The sequence below is a fragment of the Ambystoma mexicanum genome, chromosome 9 (assembly GCF_040938575.1).
Source record: "Ambystoma mexicanum isolate Mex_15411 chromosome 9, UKY_AmexF1_1, whole genome shotgun sequence".
Classification (NCBI taxonomy): domain Eukaryota; kingdom Metazoa; phylum Chordata; class Amphibia; order Caudata; family Ambystomatidae; genus Ambystoma; species Ambystoma mexicanum.
The window spans coordinates 141,414,194-141,440,094 of NC_090931.1; the positions used below are offsets into that span (position 1 = coordinate 141,414,194).

General features: G+C 45.8%; 1 protein-coding gene and 1 long non-coding RNA gene across 2 annotated transcripts in view; one reads left to right on the forward strand and one right to left on the reverse strand.

Moving 5' to 3' along the window:
• Positions 1–5,369: 5,369 nt before the first annotated feature.
• POU2AF3 (POU class 2 homeobox associating factor 3) overlaps positions 5,370–25,901 on the reverse strand; it is a 52,875-nt gene continuing 32,343 nt past the window's right edge. The window contains exons 3-5 of the mRNA XM_069614314.1: positions 13,137–13,194; positions 10,794–11,032; positions 5,370–6,185 (exon numbers count right to left, since the gene is read on the reverse strand). Of these exons, the coding sequence (XP_069470415.1) occupies positions 5,832–6,185; positions 10,794–11,032; positions 13,137–13,194 (651 nt within the window). The 3' untranslated portion in view covers positions 5,370–5,831. The remainder of the gene's footprint in view (positions 6,186–10,793; positions 11,033–13,136; positions 13,195–25,901) is intronic.
• LOC138487763 (uncharacterized) overlaps positions 12,577–25,901 on the forward strand; it is a 167,493-nt gene continuing 154,168 nt past the window's right edge. The window contains exon 1 of the long non-coding RNA XR_011274540.1: positions 12,577–13,331. This is a non-coding gene — a long non-coding RNA (uncharacterized lncRNA). The remainder of the gene's footprint in view (positions 13,332–25,901) is intronic.

Here is a 25,901-nt window from a genome sequence, read left to right on the forward strand (position 1 = left end):
ACCCATTACTGCATGTGAGCACCATGGACTGTAGTGCCCTAACGGGCTCCTGGGCCTCCACAGCGGTTCTAGTATGTAAGAAAAGGGTGGAAGAGGTCTGGAAAAGTGTCTGTAATAATTATCAAATGTATGGGATAAAGTACCCCCAACCATACATTTTTTATGGGGTAAAGTACCCTCGACTGTATGTTTTAAGGATATTGCAAGTCACCAAGGAGGCATGTGGACAAACAGAGGAACGAGGCCGAAGGTCACAGAACTCCAAGTGGACTTTTATTTTTGTTTCTGCATATGGTAGTGGGTATTAAGCCAGGTATTATAGGGGATGACAGTGCATGGCCATACATGGCCACCATACCTTATATGTCTCGGGAGCATAGCTCAGTGACAACGTGCTCAACTTGGAAGCAAGACGACACCGAGCACCACAGGTTCGATCCCCGGGTCCGCGCTTCGAAACCTCTGGGCATTAAGCACGTTATAAATAACCGATCATATCATAATACCTGGCTTCTTCTTTAATCTAATGTAAGAGATATTCAATGTCTTGATCCATAAAATCAATGCAGAATATGTTTGAATTTTAGAAAGCTAATATGCAGCGTATAATGTGTTGCAGAAAAATCGTTTAAGCAGTTTAATAAAAATGCATTGAAAAAACATGGGTTGTGTTTTAAAATAGGAAATAACGTGCAGATAGATTCCTTTTCTCGTTTGTTAAACTGCAGCAGCACACACGGTAGAATACCAGGAAGAGCTCCTTATCAGGTAATGCCTGTAAAGAGTCGCAGGAAACCATTTTATCAGAAAGACATGTGAACTGCGTGTTATGGTTATAAGTGCCGCAGGGACTGCGCCATGTGTGCTCTGTGTTTGCTGAAACACAACGTATTATGATGTCACAAACCTATGTAATGACTGATTACAGTTCGATCAGTTGTGTCATGTTCTCATTATGGGTCTTCAATGATGTCACATCTAGTCTGCATCAAGAACATGATTGACGGGCATGTATTTGAGTTTTGAAGGCGGGCGTGCATTATAGAAGTTATAATTACCCTGGAACTGGCTTCTGAAGTTAAGTACACAAAGAAAACAAGTTCAGGTTTCCCTTAAAGATGGGTGTCCCGCACGCCTGTTAAGTCTATTATCGAATGTAACGCTTTTACTTCTCTTTCATGCCACAATTCTGCAATTAGTTTCCAACAGAGTGTGCAATAATGTACACTTTAGCCGGACATTGCTCGTGATAAAGGTCTGTTGACTTTGCTTCATCAAAAGATTTGCCGCGAAGCGGCCACCGCGGAAAAAGCAATTTCTTAGTAAGGAATAACGACATAGATTAAAATGATGCACTTCTGTCTACGCGTGTTGCTTTGATTTTTGGATACGTGCATTGAAATTAACATGTGTTGCTTTGATTTTTGGGATTCATGCACGGAAATTAACATGTGTTGCTTTGATTTTTGGATTCGTGCACTTAAATGCACATTTCTTGCTTTGATTTTTGGATTCCTGCAGTGGAATTAACATGTGTTGCTTTGATTTATGGATTCGTGCACTGCAATTTGTACTGGTTTTCTTTTCTGTTTCTGGTGTCAAAAAATATCCAGTTTGCTGAAATAAAAGGGGGAAATGAGATATAATGCTAAATTGAGTCAGGAGTTTTTAAGCACAGCTTCATTTGTGCAATGTTTATTTATTTTCTTTAAGAAAGCGGTGGCTATGAGTTTTTCACTTCTCCATATTTCACCAATGGTCTCCTTGAATGTCATTGCGTATTTAAGTGCACATTACAGTTCCTCCTGATTTTGTAATGTATGCTCCTTTTTGAAGATAAACGTATGCAAATGCCCCAATCAAGCATTGCAATTATGATGTCGTTGATTGTTAGTCATCGTATTAATGCTGTTCTTAATTAACCTCTTCGACAGGGTGGAGTGCCGCATCGCTGGGAGTCGCTTCCAAATGCACGCAATATGCAGGTAACCCTCTTGAGGACATAGGTCTTTCCCAACTTTGCAGGTGTTAACGACCTGGTGTTTTTGCTGACTGTGCACGAGTAGTGCTTTTCCCATGGGACATTGTTCTTCTGAATGTGTACAGGTGTCAACAAGCGTCCCAACTGTTGAGGGCCTAATTCACCGAACTTTTAGCACAGGGCAAAGTGGCTTTGCACTGCAAATATACACTTTGCACAGGGCCTAATTCTCAAAGCGGAGCAAAGTGACTTTGCACTGCAGAAGTGCTCTTTGCACCAGACCTAATTCACAGAGCGGAGCAAAGTGACTTTGCACTGCAAAAATACACTGTGCACCGGGCCTAATTCACAGAGCGGAGCAAAGTGACTTTGCACTGCAGAAGTACTCTTTGCACCAGACCTAATTCACAGAGCGGAGCAAAGTGACTTTGCACTGCAGAAGTGCTCTTTGCACCAGGGCTAATTCACACATTGGAGCAAAGTGACTTTGCACTGCAGAAGTACTCTTTGCACCGGGGCTAATTCAAACATTGGAGCAAAGTGTCTTTGCACTGCAGAAGTACTCGTTGCACCGGGGCTAATTCACACATTGGAGCAAAGTGACTTTGCACTGCAGAAGTGCTCTTTGCACCGGGCCTAATTCACATAGTGGAGCAAAGTGACTTTGCGCTGCAGAAGTACTCTTTGCACTGAGCTAAACGGGCCTAATTCACAAACAAAGCACTAAGGGACTGATTTACAAAGCCCTTTTCAATGGGGTTTTCTCATTCAAAAAGCCCTTTGTAAATCAGGCCCTTGGTCTGCGCTACTACCGCGGATTTAGTGTATTTTACGCAGTGAAAAGAGGTTTTTTGCCGTGCAAAGTGACTTTGCTCTGCTCTGTGAATTAGGCCCGGTGGAAAGTGCATTTTTGCAGTGCAAAGTCACTTTGTTCCGTGCTAAACGTTCCGAGAATTAGTCCCTAAGTGTTAGCTGTTTTGATGCCTGATTCCTTAATTTCCTAACAGCCTTTCTAATGTTCTTTCTTGTGTCTGGTTGCAGGTTTGCAGGACAATCTTAATGTCGTATGTTTTCAACAATCTGGTTTGTCGCCATTGTCAATGCAATTCCTGCAGTTGTTACGATTTGGAAATGCAGCACTTGGTCCTTCTGATGTACACCAAGGGGAAGTCCCACACCAGGGGTGACATCTCCGAACATTTGTGTCAAATGAGAAGCCAATGAACGTATGGTCATCTGCCACAGACGTCTGTTTATCCCGGTTATACATGCTTACAAGAACTTATGAGGAGGGACACAAAGCTTGAAGATGGTGGTTGGTTATTTGGCGTCCCATTGACTGCCCAGAGCCATGCTATTCCCTTTGCCCCCCCACCTCCACCCAAAACACCTCCTCATGGGAACTCTTTCAGGTGACTTTAATCAAACCTTACCATCAGACTTTGAACTCAAAGTGCCTGCAAGTGTTTCTTCAAAGAAGTCTTCTGAAAGTAAGTAATTTAACTGGAGCTGTCAGCACACTTCTGGTGTAATAAAAATGTCTTAAGCAGGTCTGCCTTCAGACTCTCATAAGCACTATCCGTGTCCATCACTGAAGGTCTGTTAAAAACAAGCATTGGCAAAGCCAAGGGTTTTGGCTTGTATATAAGTGTTAAGCATTTTCCAGGCACTGCTATTAGATGCCAGGCACTTGCAAAGATGCGAGTATGGTCAACATTTTTTCCACAGTGCCATGTGCTGCTGAACTGGCATCTTTGGGGCACTGATGGCAAAAAGACCAGGAGACGGGAAATGCGTGAAGATTATTCGGGGCATTAAAAACAAGGCAAGTAAACTTTACCAGAGCCCAACACAGCCTTTGGAAGATTGCTATATGTTTGAAGCGTGCCTGAATAGCAAGGCCTTCTGTGAGTTTCTGATAAGGGAGGTGGTTGGTCTGAGAAGTTTTGGAATCTCTGTAGCATTCTCCAACAAAGGACGTGAGCCTTACACACTACTCCCCCCACACCACGGGCCATTCTCAATGAAGCAGATGCTACGGGCATGAGCTTATGTGTCCACCCTGAGACCTATGCGTGAGTGGCGCGTTATAAAAATTAAAATAAATAAATAAATGCACCCCCATACAGGAGGCTGAAAGTTACATTCAAACAAGGGGACTAAGAGAGGGAAGACCTGTACGAGATCATGAATCGGACAAGCAGCTCAAGAGGCAACTACCCAACTGTACTGAGTCAAATGTGGTCTAATCAAATCAGGTACGAAAGATGGACATCGGTCCGACTCTCGTCTAACCGTAAAGTTTCAACAACTTTGTAGGTAGGGGTGGTTACAGGAGTCTCTGCTGGCTAACCATCACACTTTCTCCTGCAAATATGACTGCCTTATCAATGTTATCAATGAAGCTTGTTCTTACTCCCAGTTGCTGGGGTATTTTGGCCCCAGTTTTACAGCTTTGCTGCACCTTCAGAGGGCTGCAGCATGATGGCCTTCCCGGTAAGTGCCCCCCCCCCCCTCGGTCCCCGAACTCTAGGGGGGCTCATTCATAAGGACGCTACGGTCAGCAAGTAGGACTTAGGATTGACTTATACCCAGAGAGAGATCATTCCAGTAACAAACCAGCAGTAATTCTGGCTTTCTATTGACTCACGCCTGGAAATGGAAGAGTAGGTCAGGAGTACATCAAAGTTACTAGCAGTAGCTCCTTTCTGAATCAGAGGCTCTCTCTGGGCGTAGCACTGATTTTCTCCTGGGACACGTTTTGTAAATAGACTCCGGCGGGAGGGTCTACCCGTGAATCCAGAAGAAAAGGCATTTGCTAGTTGTCTACCGAAGGCCTTTAGGACACTTTCTACCTGAGATTTCAGGGCATAGCGACTGCTTTTCATGTTTCCCTATCGAGCAAAGTACCCCTGAGGTCTTGTAAACCACATACCAGAGTCTTACTCAGCCTAGTTTCTAATACTCTGTCTGCTCAGAAAGATTGCATTGGAAATCCCTCTGGAAGAGAACACATGTTTAATCACTGAGATGCCCTTCATGTGTTTGGTTAGGTAAGAGCGGCAAGAAGGTATTCTAAGTTGAGATGCCTGGGAAGTTACATAGGACTGTGTCAGTGTCTCTTGGACCATTTGGCTTTCGGGAAAAAGCGAGAGATGTTTCTTTTCGTCTGAGTTACTAGGATCGTTGATGCTTCTCTTTTATTGAGATTGATCTCCTGCAGAATTTGGATTCCTCCCCGCCAAGATACCTCCTGGTTGCAGCTGCGCTCAACAAATTCCTTTAACATAACATAACATAACATAACATAACACTGTCGAACAGTTATGAAATGATTGCCCCACCTCCTTCTCTTTAAACTGGGTGTAAAGACAAAAATACAGCGGCAGACTATAAAAATGATTTATTTATATATACAAATATATATATATATATATAAAAATGAGGAATCTCTACCAACATTCAGACGGATTACAGTTCACCTGTGAGGCATGATCTTTCGGGCTGAGCGATGAGTACTATCCACAGACAAGTTGAGCGAAGGAAAGAAAAGAAGAAAGAGCCAGGGTCTTTCTCATGTGACTACACCGCGACTACAGGACAGGTATAAAGAGACATAGACAGCAGGACACAGACAGATACCACAAAAGCGGTATTCCGCACGGAGCAGTGACCCGCTTTGCCATCAGTGAAGGAATGAACTAGCCGTGCAAGGATTTGGCACTGAGCTTGCCAACTTACATGGCTAGCAGCATTCTGGTGTGTGTAGCATCGCACCCTTGATTTTCAGACTTCGGTTCCCATGCAAAGACCCTGCCTCTCCCCCGAACAGGAGCAACTTTAGTAGGCCTTAACTGTAGCACATGTCCCAGGGGTCCATCTCCCGCCGTAGGAAGTCCTCTGCTGCCACTGTGGAGGAAAGGTGATAGTCTGTGCAGTCCCCAGTGGGGTATGTGAAAAAGTCTCCAGCTTTAATTGTCTCTAGGCACCCGGCCCCGCTGCATGACATACAGCAGCAGGCCGAAGCTGTGAACTGAGGCTGCAAGGCGTACTCCTCCGTGCTGCTGTAGGCGCAACTCCTTGCCTCCAGGTGAGTGGGGGAGCTGAAGCTCAAGGGGGCGAATGGCAGCATCTGGTGGGGCGGGGAGTAGCTGTAGTCGAATGAACTGGAGAGATCGGAAGAATCTGACGGCGACTCTGGGCACTAAAAAGAAACCAAGAAAATAAAAGATGAGTCATTGTCAGTGACTCGCAACATAGAATAACTGGGAAGTAAAGCATTCAAGGACCAATTCACACAAAGAGGTTCCTATGAGTAACTCTTGAGTTACTCCTTGAGAGGGATATTTGATTCACAAAGAAATCACTCTGAGTAAGAATGTGCAGTGAGTAACTCTGATTCACTCCTGGAGTATCAAGAATAAAAAAGTAGTACCTGGGAGTAAATCTGAGTTAGTCCTGGAGAGGGCTATTTGATTCACAAAGAAATTACTCTGAGTAAGAATGTGCTGTGATGCACTGTGCCACTTAACCCTTAAAATATGCACTTTTTGGTTTAGGGCAAGCAGTGAGGATATGTCGAGTAGTCTCTACCGTCAAATTACACAGACGACAGAGTCTATCCTAATATGGGATCCCAATCCAGCTACCGGTGTGCTCCCGAGTCAGGAGACTATTAAACCGCATATAAATGATAAATCTTCTCAGCTGCATAGAACATAACTTGATACGGTATGTGCATGGTAAATAAAGGCAAATTCCTAGAATACTATAGAGTGCATAATTTCCTTTTTTATGGAGATTACTCAAATTGTTATCTGCATCCCAGACTTTATTTTTATTCTTAAGCATCACCAGAGCATTGGCGAGGTCAATCAGCTGCTCTACAGAAGTCCTAAATTACTGAAATGGTTTGTTACAGTAGCACGCAGTTCTTGTAGAAATTGGTTCGATTGTTAACGATGATATTGTTTAGCAATTAAACCCAATAACGATGATGATATTGTTTAGCAATTAAACCCAATAACAATTCTGCCGACAGTTGGGCAGAATACAGAGAGTGACAATTTACAGCATTGTAAGAGCCATAAAGATCTCAGAGAAGAAAGGCCAAGCTCACATGTTAATGCTCTCACTAGAACAGATGAGGGTACACCAAGAACAGAACGAAGAAGCTCCCCCTCCAATTTCTCCAGCCACATTGTTCTATGCCAGCCCTATAGACAGTAATGAGACCTTCAATTTTATAGCCTCCATTGTTGCTAATGAACTTTTTCATGGCTAACCATTTTTTTTTAAACTTTGGGCATAGCAATTTGGCTGTAAAAATCCTGTTGCGGACAAATTTGATAGGCACTCCGAGATACATGTATTATCTACCACTTCAAGTGGCTTTTTGTTAATGGTCCATGTGAAGGTTGTTTTTTAATCCTCCCACCAATGATTACCACTTTGGTTTTAGAGATATTAATTTTAAGGTTATTCTTCTTCATGTAAAGGAGCAAGGCATCAATAGAATGTCGTAGCCCAATTGTGGTATAGTCAAGCGGGACTGTATCATCCACATAACCTAACCACGCTACTGGCACATCTCCGATTTAGGGGGGGGAATTACAAGCTGCTCCAATTACAAGATCCATATCTGAAAGATATAAATTAAAAAGCAGGGGTGCGAGTACACACACCTGCTTAAGACCTTGGTTTGTGGGAATATGTTGCTTTAGCAAGACTTTTTGATATATTCGCACTACTACCGAAGTATCGGTATATAGTGCCTTAATAAAATGTAACAAAGTGGCATCAATTCCCCAACAGCTCAATTTGTTCCATAATCTTATTTTATTTATTTTTGTTTGCTTGTTAGGCGCTTATACGATAAGAATATACTGTTTCAAAGCGCCCAATCAAGATCGAGAAAATGAATCAAATGCTTGGTAAAATCTACAAAACAAAGATAACGTTTCTTAGATCTGGGACTGGAAGTCTTGGCCATGGCACAATGAAGAGCACATACATTGTGAATTGGCCCATGGTCTTTAGGAAATCCTGTCTGCAACTCATGAGTCAATCCTTTCTTCTCGGCCCATTTGCTAAGCTGTTTTAGCGACATAGTGGAGACCGTTTTTTGTCTAGTTTCTTGCATGGCGAGGAGCCTAAAATTAGCGGGATCACTCAACTTACCCTTCTTAAAAACTGCCACTAAGACAGACTCCCGCCAGCTAGCCGGTATCGCTCCCATGGCCAAGATGTCCCGGAAAGAAAGCTCCAAAATCAATGCCCAAAACTTAGGATTGGCATTAATAACAGCATTATCGATACCACCTGGACCCGGAGCCCTTGGACTCTTGACTCTTTTAATGATCTCCAAAATGTCACTTAATTTAAACTAATCGACCAACAATGGCGGATAAGTTTCCATTGCCGGGACAGTAAGTTCAATATCATAAAATAAGTCGGAGATCTCTTTTGTCTAGACAGCCTCTTGAATTGAGTTATGCTTCTGAAGGGTTTGTCCAACTGTGGAATTCCTAAATAATGCCCAGAATTTCTTATTGCCATTATTCTCAATAATTTAAATAACAGGTTCCAATTAGCATTGGCAACTGAGTGGTCATAGGCTCTGAAACAATTCTTATAACAAGTGGATATACTTGTCAGTTGCCTCCCTCTAGCTCTGCTAGATATCAACAAATGATCTTTAAACGGTAGTCTGGACCGCCGAGAAGCCCTTTTTTCATGGTGTATTACCATGTTGCAAGAACCCTTGTAAACACGATTTCCAGTGGTCATCTTATGAGTCAAGCGCAATTCCTTTCAAAGAATATTCAACAGCCCCTTAAGATCCCAATTATTAATCTCCAACCACTGCTCAAGAGACAAGCGATTACCACTAATGTCCATGGTCAACATTTTAACGTTTGTTTCGGTCCAAGCAATGTGGTTTCCGTGAGCATTAACTGTGACTTTAGAATCAACATAATTCATTTTACGTGGATTATGTAGTAATTGCGACCACCTAAGAAGAGCATGATCGCTCTTCTCCGTTTGACATACATCCAAGTTACTACATCGCGACCGTAGCTCAACATCGATGAGAACTAAATCCAAACAGGAAGATGCTAGGCCATTGGACCACAAAGCATGGTAGTTGCGTGTGCCTTGTTGTTCGAACATAACCAAGTCACTTTGCACCGCGCTAAAAATTCCATGAATGGGCACTATGTTTGGTATAGACACTATAAGTATTAGTGCAAGCGTTTCAAGTGGGGCATGATCCACTGTGAATTTACACATGCGCACATGATATATGTGTATCTGCAACACACTGTCGTATGACCAATGCACATGTGCACACATCTGCAAACAGCATATATCCAAGTGGGTCAATGGTGCCTGAGGATTGAGTGTATATTTTCACCAAATTAATTTTTCTGCACTTACTCCGCGATAAATGTCCAAACATGCACGTTGGCAGAAAGTGCATATTTCTCCAAGGAGACTCGCGTGCAAAAATTATACCTATCTTCAAGCACATTGAAGATGCTCGTGGCAAAATACGCCTCTAACCCCATTCGCACCTTTCTACGCATGAATGTAGCATTAAACGTTTGCACTTAAACATTTGCACAAATTGCACATTTATATGAAATTCAGACCAGGGCCTGCACATGGCAGCCCACCAACTACATGTATGCACTAGCGAGAGGTCTGGTATTTCACAGACCCATCACTGTTAAGCACCTAGGCCCTCAGAGGAAAAATTCTACAGACATTCCCTCAGGGTTCAGGAGCCTGTGGCTCCCTGAGTGTTTTGGACTACAGCTCCCATGATGCCTTACCATTGAATAGCCAGGCCAGATGGAAGTTGTAGTCCAAAGCAATTGAAGAGCCAAAGGATGAGGACCCAATGGCATCACTGAGTACCACTAAGTATGGGCCTGCTCTAACACACACTCACAATTTTGTCATCTTTCCGAACACAATGGTGCTGAATCAAACTGATGTTCTATTGGCGTCCAGGATTTACTCCTGATTTTCTCATAGTAAATCAGGGGTAAGTCAGAGTTACTTACAGTAACGTATTTGTGAATCAAATAGCCCCTTGCAGGCTTAACTTAAGGGGAGGTATGAGTTAGTCACGGTAACTTATCTGCCCCAGGCTCGCTCAGCCCTTTAACCTTCCCCGGGCCGAAAAAAGGAGTACCACTGGGTCTGGCAACAATACACTTCTGTTATCAGTGCCAAGGTGCTCCACTGGGAGGAACATGCGCATTATAAATGCACCTGGGATCAGATCACAGAAACGTTGCACCAGTGCAAGTGCAATTTTGCACTGTATTATCACTAGGGCATGTTTTGCCCTGGTGCAAAGATGCATTGGAAAAATGGGTTTTTACCCTAGGGCAAACGTTCCCCTAGTGTTAATACCATGCAAAATTGCACTTGCAACGGGACAGTGTTTCTGCAATCTGTCCCCTAGTATGTTATGATGTGAAACATGTTAACTGCAATCATCAACTGGTGGTTTCTTTGGCCAGACATCCACCATTGAGCCCAGCGCGATTTCCCGCTGCCATTAACAACGTGCAGCCATGGCACAGCCCACGTGGCGACAGAAAACAATAACAGGGTGGCTGATGCCTAGGGTGGCTGATGCCTCCTGGGTGCTGGCTGTCGTGGGTGCCCTGCGCCTGCTTGCGACCTGTTTCCCAACTCGTGTCTGCAGCATTGTTCCCGGGGTGAGGCAATCTGTTTACAACGCTTCACTATAAACAACACCAGGTCATTTTAAGGAGAGGTGGCGGCTGCTCACCAGACTCTGGTTGAAGCACGCCGACGATGTCTGGGGATTGCCAGCTGTGTAGTTCTGGGAGGAAGTCTGCAGGGAGGCCAAGAAGGTGTCTGCGAAGTGTTCTGGCTGCAGGTATGAATCGAGCAGGTGCTGATCCAAGTAGCAGGAGGTGTCTTCGCAGGGTGCTGGGTCTGGAAGCTGCTGCCTGGGCTGGAAAAGACTGGGTGCTCTGGGGGCGCTCGCCATCTCAAAGTAGGGTGCTGGAAGAGGAAGGGAGGCAAAGGCATGATTTTAATGTACGTTCATGGACACATCTCGTGCATTATGAGAACACTGTTGGTCTGATTGACAAAGAGTTGTTAATAGTATTGTGCCACTGAAAAAGGCTTTTGTAAATCAGACCCTGTGTGTCTGCCTGTTTTTCCCTCAAATACACAGGGGGCCAGGATTTCCACACCAAACATTTCTCTTAGATTTTAGATTTTAAAATCCCACACCAGCAACCATCTCTTGGACAAGCAGCAACCCAGCACTGACAATATGTTTCTTCTTCGTTGCCAAACTGTATGCTCCAGATGAAAGTCCAAAAGAGCAGGGGGTGACTGAAACATGGTGATTTTCATATGACTAAGTGGGGGATAACATCACAGGCATGGAGACAGTTAAACACTGGTTTGCTTAGGGTGCAACTGGCTATGAATTCGTCTATAGTTTTTAATACTGTCCAAATGGCTTTTTTTGGGTGCACGTGCAAACCTGGATATTTCTGGAATGCGTGGGGTTATATTGCCGAAAATGTGCACCAGTGCAAGTGCACTTTTGCACAGTATTCGTACCAGGGCCAAAAATGTTCCTCGTGCAAAAACCTCGTACTTTGAATGCATGTTTGCCCTCAGGGCAAAGTTTGCCGTGTTGGCAATACGATTGTTTAATATACATTAGGACAAATTCAACCCTGGTGAAAAAGTGCATTGAATAGGTGTTTGTCCTAGGGAGAAAAAAAAACATTGCTCTAATGTCAAAACCGTGCCAAACTGCACCTCCAACGAAGAGTGCAACTTTTCTGTGACCTGGCCGTTGAATGACTGAATGTTGGTTGAACTGCAAAAAAGGAACGTTTTCTTTTCCAAAAAAACCTACGTGTGTCATGGTGAAATTCGAAAAGAGATTAAACACAGCTTGCCATGGTGTGAATGTTTTGGGGTGCAGCATACCGTACTCAAGCTAACGACAGTCATTCGTTTTCAACGCAATGCGTTGTCCAATATTTAAAGGCAAAATATGTGTTTGGTGCTGCGTGTGTTGTCGCAAAGTGCTGTGTTGCATAAGGCCCCCCTGCCTTGTTCAGTGCACTTCGCGTCTTCTGAGGCGCGCACAGAAGTGACACACGAATGCCACAATACCCAAGTTGTCGTTTGCTATGGCGCCTCCTCCATCCCCCACCCCCCAAAAAAGTGCGCCCTACTCAACATGACCCACTTTCCAAATGGGGACGTGAATGGCGTATGTGGAGAAGAAGAACGCACAGAAAACACCTCAGTGCAGTAGCATTGAGTCTTGAAAGTGTACCGGTGCGCGGCTGGAAGAGACGTGCACACGTGTGCAAACAGGACACCGTGCTGCACGAGAGGGGCGGCTGCACGTCTGCTTTCTTCTCGGCGGGTGTCAGGTTTCCCTGTCTGCACTGACTGTGCAAAATATTTCTTCCCCAATTAAATAAAAATGAAACAAAATATCGCAATAAACTGAGAATAAGGATCGACTGGGAGGTCGATTGATGTTTTTGTTGAAAAGGTGAGTGTATTTTCAAGTGTTTGGGGTGATGATATTGACTACTGCTTTGCAGGCAGTGAGCATAAGTTTAAAATAAAATAAGAAAGTTAGAAAGAGAACTAAACCCGGGTCCGAATTTTAGCTACATTTGGACATTTAGGGCACAGGGGGAGCAGGGCGGGAGGCGGGTGGGCGCGAAATGGAGAGACCCGGGGAGAACGACTGAAGCTCTCGCAAGTTCGGACGTAACGGGTTCGCGAATCCCCGAGAGTCCGCCGCTCTGTACGTTTAGTTGCCGCGTTCTAGAGAGCTGCCTGCGAAGGAGCCGGCCGGATTATGCTAAAATGGGGGGGTTCGTACTCCTCCCTGGCTGGGCTCTCCTACTCTCATCTGCATTGACTTTGCCCCGTGAATGTTCTGATTGGTCGAATCCATAATTGACTGATTCCTGACTTGAAGGCTTTTAATCAAGGGTTTAAAAAAAAAAAAAAAAAAAAAACACGAGACCTTGGTATTTTATAAAAAGAAATGTTCATGGGGATATGTGAGATTTTGGGGGGTGGGCAGCGAAATGATTCTGTCTGCACCCACCTGAACAGGAGGAGGAGGAGACCGCCTCGGAGAACGGGAGACTGCCGATCCGGGATACCTGCCAAAAATAAAATAAAAATGCATTTTTTTTTAAGAAAGACTGAGAAAACTTACAAAATACACATAATTAGATTTAGCATTTTTTTTTCTCGGTTGCTCTGCACAAGACCAACATGCTCCTCTACTTTTTGAAAGGTAAGTCGTCCTGCATTTCTGAACCCCTTCTGTGCCTGCCTTTGAGGTGTGTGTGTTGTGCCTGTCTCCTGTACCCACCCAGCCCGCCAGCCCCCGAGACCGCAGTCACTCTGCCCATCAGCTGCGGGGTGACAGGGGCGCTGGCGCTGCTCCGCCGCTAACACGACCCCCCCGTCCTCCCGCCCAGCACATTGTTAACAGACAATTGACAGGCTCTGCACAGGAGCGTATTATGGGGGTCGCACCGACCCCCCTTCATTATTAGGGCATAATCTGGTGTCAGTCGCTTCCTCACTGCGCATCCTACACTTAGCCGCAGCAGTTGCCCCCTCCCCACCCCCTCGCGCCCCCGCATCTCTCTCCTCTACATGGGCAATGCTGGGCACTTCTCGTCACTTTAAATTTTAAAGAGCGCTTTAACGCGCCGTGTCACTTTTCTTCCTTTCACCAGCGCCGTTCATTTCTTTTGTTACCATAACACATGAGACGTTATTGCCCCCTCCCTCCCCTAGCCCCCGCAGTTCGTATTGTCTGCATATCTGCTGGCTGACACGCCGGGTGGATTAGGGGGCTGTGAATGATTTTCCTGCTGGGGGAAAGACTTGTCAGTTTGGAGGACTTCCGGTGTCCCAAGAGGTTTGCAATTGATGTGCGGTTTGTGTTTAGCCACTAGGATAAATTCGGCTGACAGTCATTCCTGGTGGACATACACATGCATTAGTACTCAGGCGGCAAAGCCTGTGTGTTCTGTGTGTTCAGCCAATCCGAGTACACTAGGGGGGTTCAAAGAGGTCTAAGGCACGGCACATGCATTAGGAGTGTGGTGGTGATGAGTGCATGCTCAGCCAACTCTAGGCTACTATATGTTAGAGGTGGTCCTGGGGAACATACATGATAAATGAGGTGCGAACATATGTGTGTCCAGCCAATCAGAGGATGCTATGGGTTTTAGGTGGCCATGGGACACATACATTAAAGGTGCACTGGTGATGCATGCATGCTCAGCCAACTCTAGGGCACTATGGGTTGGAAGTGGTCCTGGGGAACATACATGATACATGTTGTGGTAGCCAATGTATCTCCAGCCAATCAGAGGATGCTATGGGTTTGAGATGGCCATGGGACTCACATATTGGAAGTGTGGTGGTGATAACTCTAGGGTACTATGGGTTGGAAGTGGTCCTGGGGAACATATATGATAAATGAGGTGGGAACATATGTAAGTCCAGCCAATCACGGGAAGCTATGGGGTTGAGGTGGCCATGGGGCACACACATTAGAAGTGCACTGGTGATGCATGCATGCTCAGCCAACTCTAGGGTACTATGGGTTGGAAGTGATTGTGGGGAACATACATGATACATGAGATAGGACATATGTGGGTCCAGCCAATCAGAGGACACTCTAGGTTGGAGGCTGACCTGGGGAACATGCATTAAAGGTGACGTGGTAATGCATGCATGCTCAGTAAATCAGAGGACATCATGGATTGAAGGTGGTCCTAGGAAACATGGATTAGAAATGCGGTGGCAATGCATGTGTGGGGAGCCATTCTGTGGGCACAATATTTGGAAGAGGGCCCTAAGACCCACATGACCTGTGAGGTGAGAATGCTTGTGTGTGCAGCCATTCTGTGGACCCTATGGGTTTAAAGTGGTGAGAGGCTATATGCATTATAAGTGAGGTGATAATCTATAACTGCTCAGCTAATCTGATGACCCTATGGATAAAATGTGCTCCAGGCACACATGCATTAAATGTGAGATAGTAATGTTCAGCCAATCAGAAGACACTGGGAGTTGGAGGTGGTCCTTGGTCATATGGGCTAGAAGTGGAAGGGTAACGCTAATGTGGTCGACCAATCAAGGGACACTATGGGTTGAAGGAGGGCTTGGGGCACATGCATTAGCAGTGGGAAGATATTGTCTGTACTCCCAACTCATCTGAGAACACCATGGGTTGAAGGTGGTCCTGGAACACGTGCATTAAAAGTGAGAATGCATGCATGCTCAGACAATCAGAGGACACTAAGGGCTCAAGGTTCTCTTGGGACACATGCATTAAATGTAGGATTGCAATGCATGCATTATCAGACAATCAGAGGACACAGAGGGCTCAAGGTGGGACTGGGACACATGCATTAAAAGGGGGATTGCAATGCATGCATGTGCATACAGAGGATACGAAGGGCACAAGGTGGTACTGGGACACATGCATTAAAAGGGGGATTGCAATGCATGCATGTGCATACAGAGGACACAAAGGACACAAGGTGGTACTGGGACACATGTATTAAAGGGGGGATTGCAATGCATGCATGATCAGACAATCAGAGGACACTGAGGGCTCAAGGTGGTACTGAGACACATGCATTCAAAGGGGGATTTCAATTCATGCATTATCAGACAATCAGTGGACATGGAGGTCTCAAGGTGGTACTGCGACACATGTATTAAAGGGGGATTGCAATGCATGCATGCTTAGATCGAGGACAATGAGGGCTGAAGGTGGTGCTTGGACACATGCATTAAAAAGGGGATTGCAATGCATGCATGCTCAGGCAATCAGAGGACACTGAGTGTTCAAGGTGGTACTGGGACATATGCATTAAAAGGTGGATGGCAATTCATGCATGCTTAGACAGAGGGCGCTAAGTGTTCCAGGTGGTACTGGGACACATGCATTAAAAGGGGGATTGTAATGCATGCATGCGTATACAGAGCACACTAAGGGCTCAGGATGGTTCTGGGACACATGCATTAAAAGGGGGATTGCAATGCATGCATGCTCAGACAATCAGAGGACACTGAGTGTTCAAGGTGGTACTGGGACATATGTATTAAAAGGTGGATTTCAATGCATGCATGCTAAAACAGAGGACACTAAGTTCTCAAGGTGGTACTGGGACACATGCATTAAAAAGGGGTTTGCAATGTATGCATGCTTAGACAGAGCACACTAAGGGCTCAAGGTGGTACTAGGACACATGCATTAACAGAGGGATTGCAATGCATGCAAGCTTAGACAAGCAGGGGACACTGAGGGCTCATGCACGAAAAGAAGTAGTGGAACTATGTTTGCTACTGGCCTGCTCCCACTCCCCATAAACCCCATCGCGATGCCCCCACCCACACACAATACAAACCAAAAAACACACGCACCTGCTGTTTACGGGAACGTTAAGTGCAGTCCACTAAAAGTGCAAGTTCCAACTTCAAAAGTATAGGAACAGTAAAACGTATTAAAAAAAGTAGAGGAGCAGCGCTCCCAACTGCCCCCACCCACTTCGACCACTTAATGCCTGAGGCTGAGCTCATCTGAGAACCCTCTGGGTTGAAGTATATCCTGGGGCACTTCTAGTAGAAGTGGGGTGCAATGCATGTGTGTTCAGCCCATCCTAAAACACTGTGAATTGAAGAAGATCCTGGGACGCACGTAGTAGAAGTGGGGTGTAATCAGTGGCAGGGGGCAGGAGGGGCAGCAGGACACCTTACACTTTCTGAACGGGAGAGGTGTCCCGCTGCCAGGGCAATTTCCCAAGGAGCTCTGGGCAGCAGAGGGGCTCTCACGTTGCTCTGTCAACAGAGCATCACAATGTGAGCCATTAGGCACTGATGGGAGGAAGAGGGGTTTATCAGCCGGGACTTTTGTCCCTTTAGAAATGGGAAAGGGAGGGAGCGAGAAGGGTGCATAATGGTTTATGAAACAATGACTCTGGCTTTAAAACCCAAAAGGGGACTTGTTAGCAGGGGTGTTGCTAGGTCTGGGAAAGACCCGGGGCTTCCCTGATGTCAGAACTTTTGGGACTCGGGGCTAGCTAGCCTTTTGGATGTAGCTCCTGAGATTCTATCTGGGGCTACAACCAAAAGACCAGGGTTTATAGCCCCCTAAGCCCCCCCCTAGCAACGCCTCTGCTTGTTAGACTCACATTAATCTACATAATGCCATTGTGACTTTGCATGCAGGATAGGGATAATAAAACTAAAGCCATACTCTTATTGCTCAACATATTTCTCTGACAATATATATAGTGTATAGTTAGTTTACTATGAAAGGCTAGTTTATTATGTAATGTGCTTTGCATCCAAGGCATCGCTACAAAGTATTATTTAAGCACTTGATATGCAAAGCAAAACCTTAGTAAATATATATATCAACTAAACCTGGAAGATGTGCCCAGTTACTTAAATTGTCCACATCCCTATTTCACCATTTAACCAAAGTGTGTGCTCCTGGGCAAATCATTTAATCACACTGTGTCTTATCTGCAGCTCTGTAAGTGATTCACTTCATAGCTTATGTTAATATGTCATGCTGTTATTTATAAAAAAAAGTCTAATGAATATAGAGTTGCTCCATATATAATAATAGTGCAATTTAGGTATTTTGCACCACCACAAAGTTATTTGCCACTTGTCTTACTTATTCTAAAGTCACTTCCATGGTGCCTCCAAGAATCATAGACTGATGATGCTCCTTGCAATGTCCTTTTCTGTGAAGTCATTTCTGGTGGCGCAATCCAAATGCAATTTATGAAATTGCATGCATTTTGCCCCAGAGCGCCTCAACGGTTTCCAGCATCTGTAATGATCCTGCAGTTCTATTTCTTTTGTTATGTGTTAAAATGCCATCTGCCACTAATGCTACCAAAAAAGAAGATTGGGGCAGGCATGGGTGGTTTGGGGGCGTGAATGAGACCATATGGAATTGTGCCCACTGCATATAGGGGGAAAGGTAGCAGGACTATTTTCGTTGCTCGCCCCTCCACTTTTGCTGGATATTCCCTTGTGTGTGATACATGTGTGTTCAGCCAATCCGAAGACACTATTGGTTCAAGGTTGTCCTGGGGCGCATTCAATAAATGTGAGGTGGTAAGGCACGTCTGTTCAGCTCATCTGAAGGTGCCATGGGTCGATTGTGGCTCTGGGTAGACGTGTGTTTAACGACCTGGCTGCACTGTAGGTTGAAGATGGGCTGGCGTGGCTTAACTCTTTCCTATCTAACAGACCCTCCCAAATTCAAATGGGTCCTTTTCTCTCCTCAACATCTCCCTGGCCCCTCTGGCCCACCTGATCTACACCTACTCCCCTCATTTCCAGGGTACGCAGATGACACACAGCTCTTTCTGGGATGCCTTCCCCTACCTTTTCCCCTCCTCTTCCTGCCCTATACCTGACTGCCTGACTGCTATTCAGGCATGGTGCTCTGCAAATGATCACTGCCTCTAGGCCAGCGAGACAGAGATCCTTCTCATTGGGACGACTGCTGCTAGTTTCCGATTCCTTGTGTCCCCTCCCCTCACCCATTTGTGTGGCAAAAAACCTTGCAATCATCTTTGACTCCACTCTCTCCTTCTCTCCACACATCATGGACCTTGCCAAGAAGTTCAATTTTCAGATGTATCTCCTCAGGGGCATTCTACCTTTCCTCGCCTTCCCCCAGAAGCCCACTGTCTCTAGAGCACTGGTTCTCTCGAGGCTTGACTACTGCAATGGCCTCTCCCTCAACCTCCAATCTTTGCTCCCATTGCCCCCTCAAACTAATCCAAAATAGGACTGCACGATTTATCCTTGGACTCAAGCCCAGGGACCACATCTCTCCAGCCCTAAAATCTCTCTACTGGCTCCCGGTGACAGCAAGGATCAAATTCAAAACCCTCTGCATCATCCACAAGGCTGTCTGGGGCCTGGGACCTCTCTACATCCAGTTTTCTCTTACAAAATGTCTCCCAGCCAGAATCCTTTTGGTCTTCTGGCCTCAACTCTCTGCAGGTCAAACGCTTCTCCAGGAAGTAAATCCCTCTCCTTGGCTGACGCCACTCTCTGGAACAGCCTCGCTATCCCCTCATACTTGAACCAGATCTTCTTAAGTTCTGGAAGCTTCTCAAGACCTTCCATTTCTCCTCTTTCTTCCCTCTCCCCCTCCCGTGCTAAACTCTCCATCTGCCGCTGTGACTGGAGCCGTGTTCTGTCAAAGTGATACACAACCTGACCACCCCCCACCAGTCCATACCAGCATCCTTTGCCAGCACTTGCTTTCAGGATTCCTTTCCCTGACAATCCCAACCCAGTCCTCCTGTCCACTACACTCTCTCTCCCCTCCCCCCTATTTTCCAACTGAGAATTGCCGCCATGGCCTGACCAGCATTTGCCCGCACCTCACCCATGGGGGACCCGCACCCCACTCTTGCACTTCTCCCTCTTCCCCCACCCCCTTGCACTTATCACCTTGTCATGAACTTGCACAGTAGGATTGTCACAAGGCCAATATAACTGCTTCTTTGTTCTTTGTTGTTGTAATCTTATGATTCCCATGCCCCCCATCCTGTCTTGTAGCACCTGGAAACACCTGTATATAGGCACCTTACAAATGTCCAATAAATAAATAAATGGGCCCGGGACAGGTGCATTAGATGCAAGGTGGTAACATAGTGTGAAAGGTCTCCAGGGCACCAAGATTACAGGAAAAGCTTCAACGAGGGAACGCTTGGATGTTCACATAGACACAAGGCACAAAAGTGGGGGAAATGGCAAGTATGTTCATCCATCATGAGATCGTTTTCATGTTAAGCTTGCTCTAAAGCATTATTATTTTAATTCCGATATAGCATATGCAGTCATTATGAGCCTATAGTAGACAAGACAGTGAGGAGAGAATGCATGCTGAAATTGGAGTCCAATGGACGCCTCACAAAACAGGCCTTCTAAGGCAAGTGCTGTGCTGCAAATGGGATAAAAAAGACCAGGGCATTCCACCTGCGGAGGGGGCGGGGGCAGTGGCACTGGAGGAAAGGGGACAGGCTTTGTGATCGAGGAAGGTAGCAAGTGAAAGGTTTGTACAAATTGAGAAAACACAGGGCTGAAATAGCACTCCGTTTATGGCGATTATTTGAAATCTGCACAAAATCACATGATGAATTAACCTGACTACATATATACATATAAACACACATATATATATATCTATATATATAGATATATATATAGATATATATATATGTTTTCCCAAGGGCTGACTGATCGCCAGTTACTGAGGAGCACTCTCCTTCCAAAGATATTCACTCGATTCAGGACACCAGTGTATTTTGCATATCTTCTTTATTGGTTAAAATCATGGCACCATAGTATACGGCCGCCTTTAATCCTGGCTCTCCCAAATAGTTGACACGTTTCACGGCACAACTTGCCGCTTGCTCACAACAACCTATATATATATATATTTATAAGTAGGAAAGTCTATTTGAGCCAAGTCACACATTATGGGCCTGATTCATGGAATTATCTGCACAGAAAATTGGGACTTTGCATGCCCAAATGCATGCAAAATCTTTTTTGTCGATTCATGGAATCGACTGTGCAGCACTTTTTTGTACTTTACGGGGACATTGCGCAGGCTCTGCACGTCACTATCAGAGGCCGAGTGCCTTGAGCGAGACACCAAGCTGAGCATGGGTGTGGCTTGCGCAGAGGGCAGCATAGGGGGCAGAACAAGGAAAATGAGGAAGAAGAAGGAAAAATGTGGGCGTTACGAGGGTCGGCCTGCAAGCAGGCATCGCACGCCCACTATTGCGTGGAACGATACATATTCATGGATCCGAGCGCACAAGCTCCTGACATGTAAATTGCCATGCAAAGCTATCATACTATCTGCCACCCATGTAGCAGGCTGCAGGAATGGTTCACAGGGGTTCACATGCAGATTTTCCAAGCTTTACCAGAGTTACGATGAATCGTGTGCATGTTGTTCGGGACGCCAGTAACAGGGCGGATCCTGGACAGGGACCCCGAGATGCAGGTCTGCTTGCTGGCGACCCCACGCACTGTTTGAAGGGCGCATGCTGTCCTGGCTGTTTTTGCTTTGCGTGGGGGCGTGCCAGGGTGTTCCGGCCGCAACTTGCGTATACGGTTACTTTGTGCAAACAATTCCATAACTACGCGAAGCACACAGAATTGATTCTGCGCATAGGCTCACGCAGTGTCGTTCTCGACATGTGGCCTTTGCCGGAAGAATTATAATTATAATTGGTTATTTAGAGCGCGCTTAATACCCAGAGGTTTCCAAGCGCAGACCTGAGGATCGAACCTGTTTGCTCTGCGTCGTCTTGCTTCCAAGGCAAGAGTGTTGCCCCTGGATGGGGTGAGGGGGAGAGAAGAGGAGGGGGGAGAGAAAAAGAGAGAGTGAAAGAGAGAGAGAGAGAGAAGAAAGAGAAAGAGAGAGAGAGAGAGAGAGAGAGAGAGAGAGAAAGAGACTTTTATTTCCCTTCTCCTAAATGTGAGCCCACATTTACCAGTATTCAACACTGTGCAAAGTGACTGCACTGCCAACAAACACCCTGATTCCCAGAGCGGAAATCAAAACTTCTAGCGAGCGATGGGAACAGCTGATCACTGCAGTGTTTTACTGCTGCTCGGGCACTGGCTTTTGGGGTGTCTACATTTGGGAAGTCAGAGAAGCAATTTTTCATGTATTCCACATCCTAGAAAATCCAGCGCCGTTCCAGCACTGCATTGGGCAAGAGTAATGCCGGTGTCTTCAGTGTTCGCCCATTCATTCAGGACTGCAACCTTTGGCTCTACAGACATTGTGGACTACAACTCCCATCAACTCAAACGGGTGTAGTCAGTGGTGAAGGATGATGTGAGTTGTAGTTCATAAATATTAGGCGAGCCAAAGGTTACAGACCCCCTGATTTCAACACTTTCGTGTCTTAATATCCCGACAATCGTGTGCTGAACTTCGACCTAAATACCCAATTTCCGATGCTCATCACACCCGAATTTTAATCCACTGTGTTGAGACATTCTGGCGACATGGCGACTTTCAGGAAACCCCAAGACGGGCATTTTAAGATTCGTGCGTAGCACCACTTTTCCAGGTATGTGTAACAGAAAGGTGCCTTCTGGGTGTTGTAGTCCACGTTACCTTGAGTTGTGCAACTGAAGCTAAGCACCCAGTTCCAAGGAAAGCAGAAGACTGGCATAGTGGTGCCAGCTGACACGGACACCTGTGGTTGCCCCGTGTTCATTGCATGTGCGATCAGCCATTTACAGGGCTGTACTCAGCTGCGAGCACGGCAGCGACACGGGGAGCCTCCCTGTTCCCAGTGGGCGTTGCCCTGCTCCACCGAGGGCACCTGCCCAGCTGGGCGTGGGGGGCACACCTCTGCCCGCAGCGCTGAGAGGCTGCATGCAGCAAGCCACCGGGGCTTAAGCAGTCTTGTATAGAAGTGTTGGGCAATGGGCCCGCTTGCTGCTGACAGCCAAGGAGGCTTTTCTGAGCGCTCTCACCACGAACCAGGAAGCAGCAACATTTGACAAGTCTTATTTTACCACAAACAATTAAATGCATGCAAATGTTTCCCTTGGTTACACACGTTCCCTAAGACCAGTTTCTCAAGCGACGTTTGCAAGCTCGGAGAGTCTTTTAACCCCTTCATTGTGTCTGCCATTATAGCATGTGCGTTTTCAATCTAATTGGCAGGTGTGTGTGTTTCTTCATGAGCCACACAGAGACTGCATTACAGAAATGCTGCACTGTGCAAGTGCAATTTGGCTGAGTGCTAGCAGTGTGCATGCAACAAAAACCTCTTCCTTCCATGCATAATGTTTCGAACAGTGCAAAGCTTGCTCGTGTGCGAATACCTTTCAGCCTTGCATTTTGGCAAAGGTTGCCCTGTGCACAAATGCATTGGACGAATACGTTTTTGTACTAAAGAATGTTTGCCCTTGTGTTGATAACATGCACGATTGATCTTGCATCAGTCCAAAGTATTGGTAGAGCTGCCCGGGGAGGCAGCCCTGCACGTCTCCTTCATTAATTAAATTGCCATCGCAGTGGCATTTTTGTGACAGTTTTGCAGCAGTTTTGTGGCAGTTTTGTAGAAAGTGCACAAAACAGCCCCCATTACCTTGACCAGGGAGAGTGAAAGTAGAATCTTTGGAACGAACAACGCTCCACAGAATATTAGCATTACGTGTATCCCTGTGTAAAGGTGGCATTACATGCATCTTGCACTGGTGCAGTCACAATTACCCCTAGTGCAAAGGCCATTGTGTGGTATTACAGAAACTTTGCACAGGTGCAAGCACAATTACCCCTAGGGAAAAAAGTGCCCTGGTACAAAAATCATAGTGTGGCATTAGAGAAGCTTTACATTGGTGCAAGCACCATTAGCCCTAGAGCTAACATGTCCCTACTCTAAAAACCATGGGCTGTGGGGTGGCATAACAGAAACGTTGGACTAGTGTAGGCGCAATTAGCCTTCAGCAAAGATTGCCCTAGTCCAAAAATCATGGGGGCCATTACAAAAACTGCTTTAACGCAGGCGTTAATTAGCCTTGAACAAAGAGCCCTAGTCCAGAAATCGTGTCCTTGAAGTTGGAAACCAACTATACGCACTTCAGAAAGAAGCTAAAAACGTTACTATTCAAATAAACTCCTGACCAGACAACAATTCCTAGTATAGCGCAGAGCTGACCTATGTATGTGGTTACCCACTGTCCCGTTTCTGTCACTACATGTCCTGACTTTTTGGAATGTGCTCTGATGCCCGCGGGCTTTAGCGCTATACAAACAAACAAATAAATAAATACAAATAAATGGGGTGGCATTACAGAAACGTTGCATCAATGCAGGTGTAATTAGCCCTGAACAAAGATTGCCCTAATGCAAAAACCATGGGGTGGTATTACAGAAATGTTGCACTAGTGCAGGCGTAATTAGCCTTGAGCAAAGATTGCCCTGGTCCAAAAACCATTGGGTGGTATTATAGAAATGTTACACTGGTGCATGCACAATTAGTACTAGGCCAACAATGCATTTGCCCTCATCCTAGTCCTTTACCCTGGTGAATAAGTTCATTGAAAGAATATGTTTTGTGTACTAATCGCGGCTACACAGGCAGAACTTCTCTGCAATCCGGCCAGTAGTCGTTCAATGCATTCTTGCACCAACGAAATGTTTGCCATAGACCTAACCCTGTGTGCCCAAGTGAAAAATTATATGTTTTTGTACTAGCGCGGTTTTCCCCTAGTGATCATTGCACTTGCCCTGGTGCAAAATGCTTGCAATCCCGTTCTAATAGTTTTATAGTTCCAGTTTCGCAAACTATAAACATGAAATTCTCCGGAGGTCCTGCACTAATTTGCACCATAACGCCATGTTTCCTGCAAGTTAGCATCCATGTTGACATGGAAGAAAGACATGCAGACCCCCTTACACGACATACATTTACCGCTGCTGCTTAATTCACACTTGAGGATTTCTAAGCCAAAGCGCCAAGAAGCCCCCAATATAACACAAGTTGTGCCATACGAGACCACTTTACATTTCTTTACCATGTACCTGAAAATACATTGTTTGATTTATTTTGGTGGCGATGGTAGTGGCTTTGCATACATTTTGAAGCTTCTGGGGTGTATTGCAAAAACGTTGCACTGATGCAAGTACAATTTGCATGGCAGCAAAAATGTGCACTCATGCACAAATCATATTCTTTCGGTGCGTTTTTGCATAGGGAAACGATTTGATAGTCCTTTGCACTGGTGTAATATGCATTGGAAGAATATTTTGTTTGCACTAGAGAACTTTTTACACGAGTGCTATTCTCTCTTGCACTGATGCAAGCGGCAACGGGTCTGGGGCAAGGGTTTTTTTAGTTTCCGACGTCAGACACTAGGTGAAAAGAGAGCCCCCTCAGTCTGGGCCCGTACCATTAACAGGCATTTAAAGGTCTTATTTGGTAAGCTTTGGCAGCACTCGTGCAGCTGTAAGACCTGCCAACAAAGCATTATTTCAGTGAAACGCACGGATTCGATTAGACCCTCCCCCACACCCCGTGCTTATCGTCTTTGTAACCTCAGCCTGCGGGGGCAGGAGGGGGGCAGGTGCTCGCACCCACGCCTTCCATGCACGCCTTTTCACGCCAAAGTACACACACACACACACACAGAAATATGCACTCGAGTGCTTACTGTGGAGAGCCAACAGCCCGCGAACGAGCGTCGAACAAAGGGCCCGTCAGCCGCCGACTCGCTTATCGCCGGCAGGCCCTGCCCAGCCTCTGTTTGTACACCTTTCCGGGGAAGAGAGATACGTGGTCTTTTTCTGAAGAAAAGGCACATAAACCACAGCCCCTGGAGCTCGTGCCACACCAGCGAGAGACAATGGGCCTCACTGGGAGTACCGCCTGTTACCGGCACTTGGTCTGTAGAAATGTCCGGCAGATTACAAGTGCTGCTAAGAGCGGTAACTCCCCATTTCATGGAAACCCCTAAGACTGCATGGGGGTATTTTGCTGCTACTACCATCAACGGTATTACAGGGCCGGTAATACACGCAGTTGTTTGCCATTTGGGGTGAGATTTACCCCCAGCTCTTAACTGGAAGTACATCCTTCACCCCTACAGGCATACTACAAGTTCCACCATGCAATGTGTTTCTTGTAGAAAGCAACCATACTGGCACAGGGCACGTGCAGTGCCGCAGACAGGGATTGTGCAACGAGACATGTTCCTATGACATACTTGTTTTGTAATAGCCTACAATGTCATGATAATGTTATAAAATTAT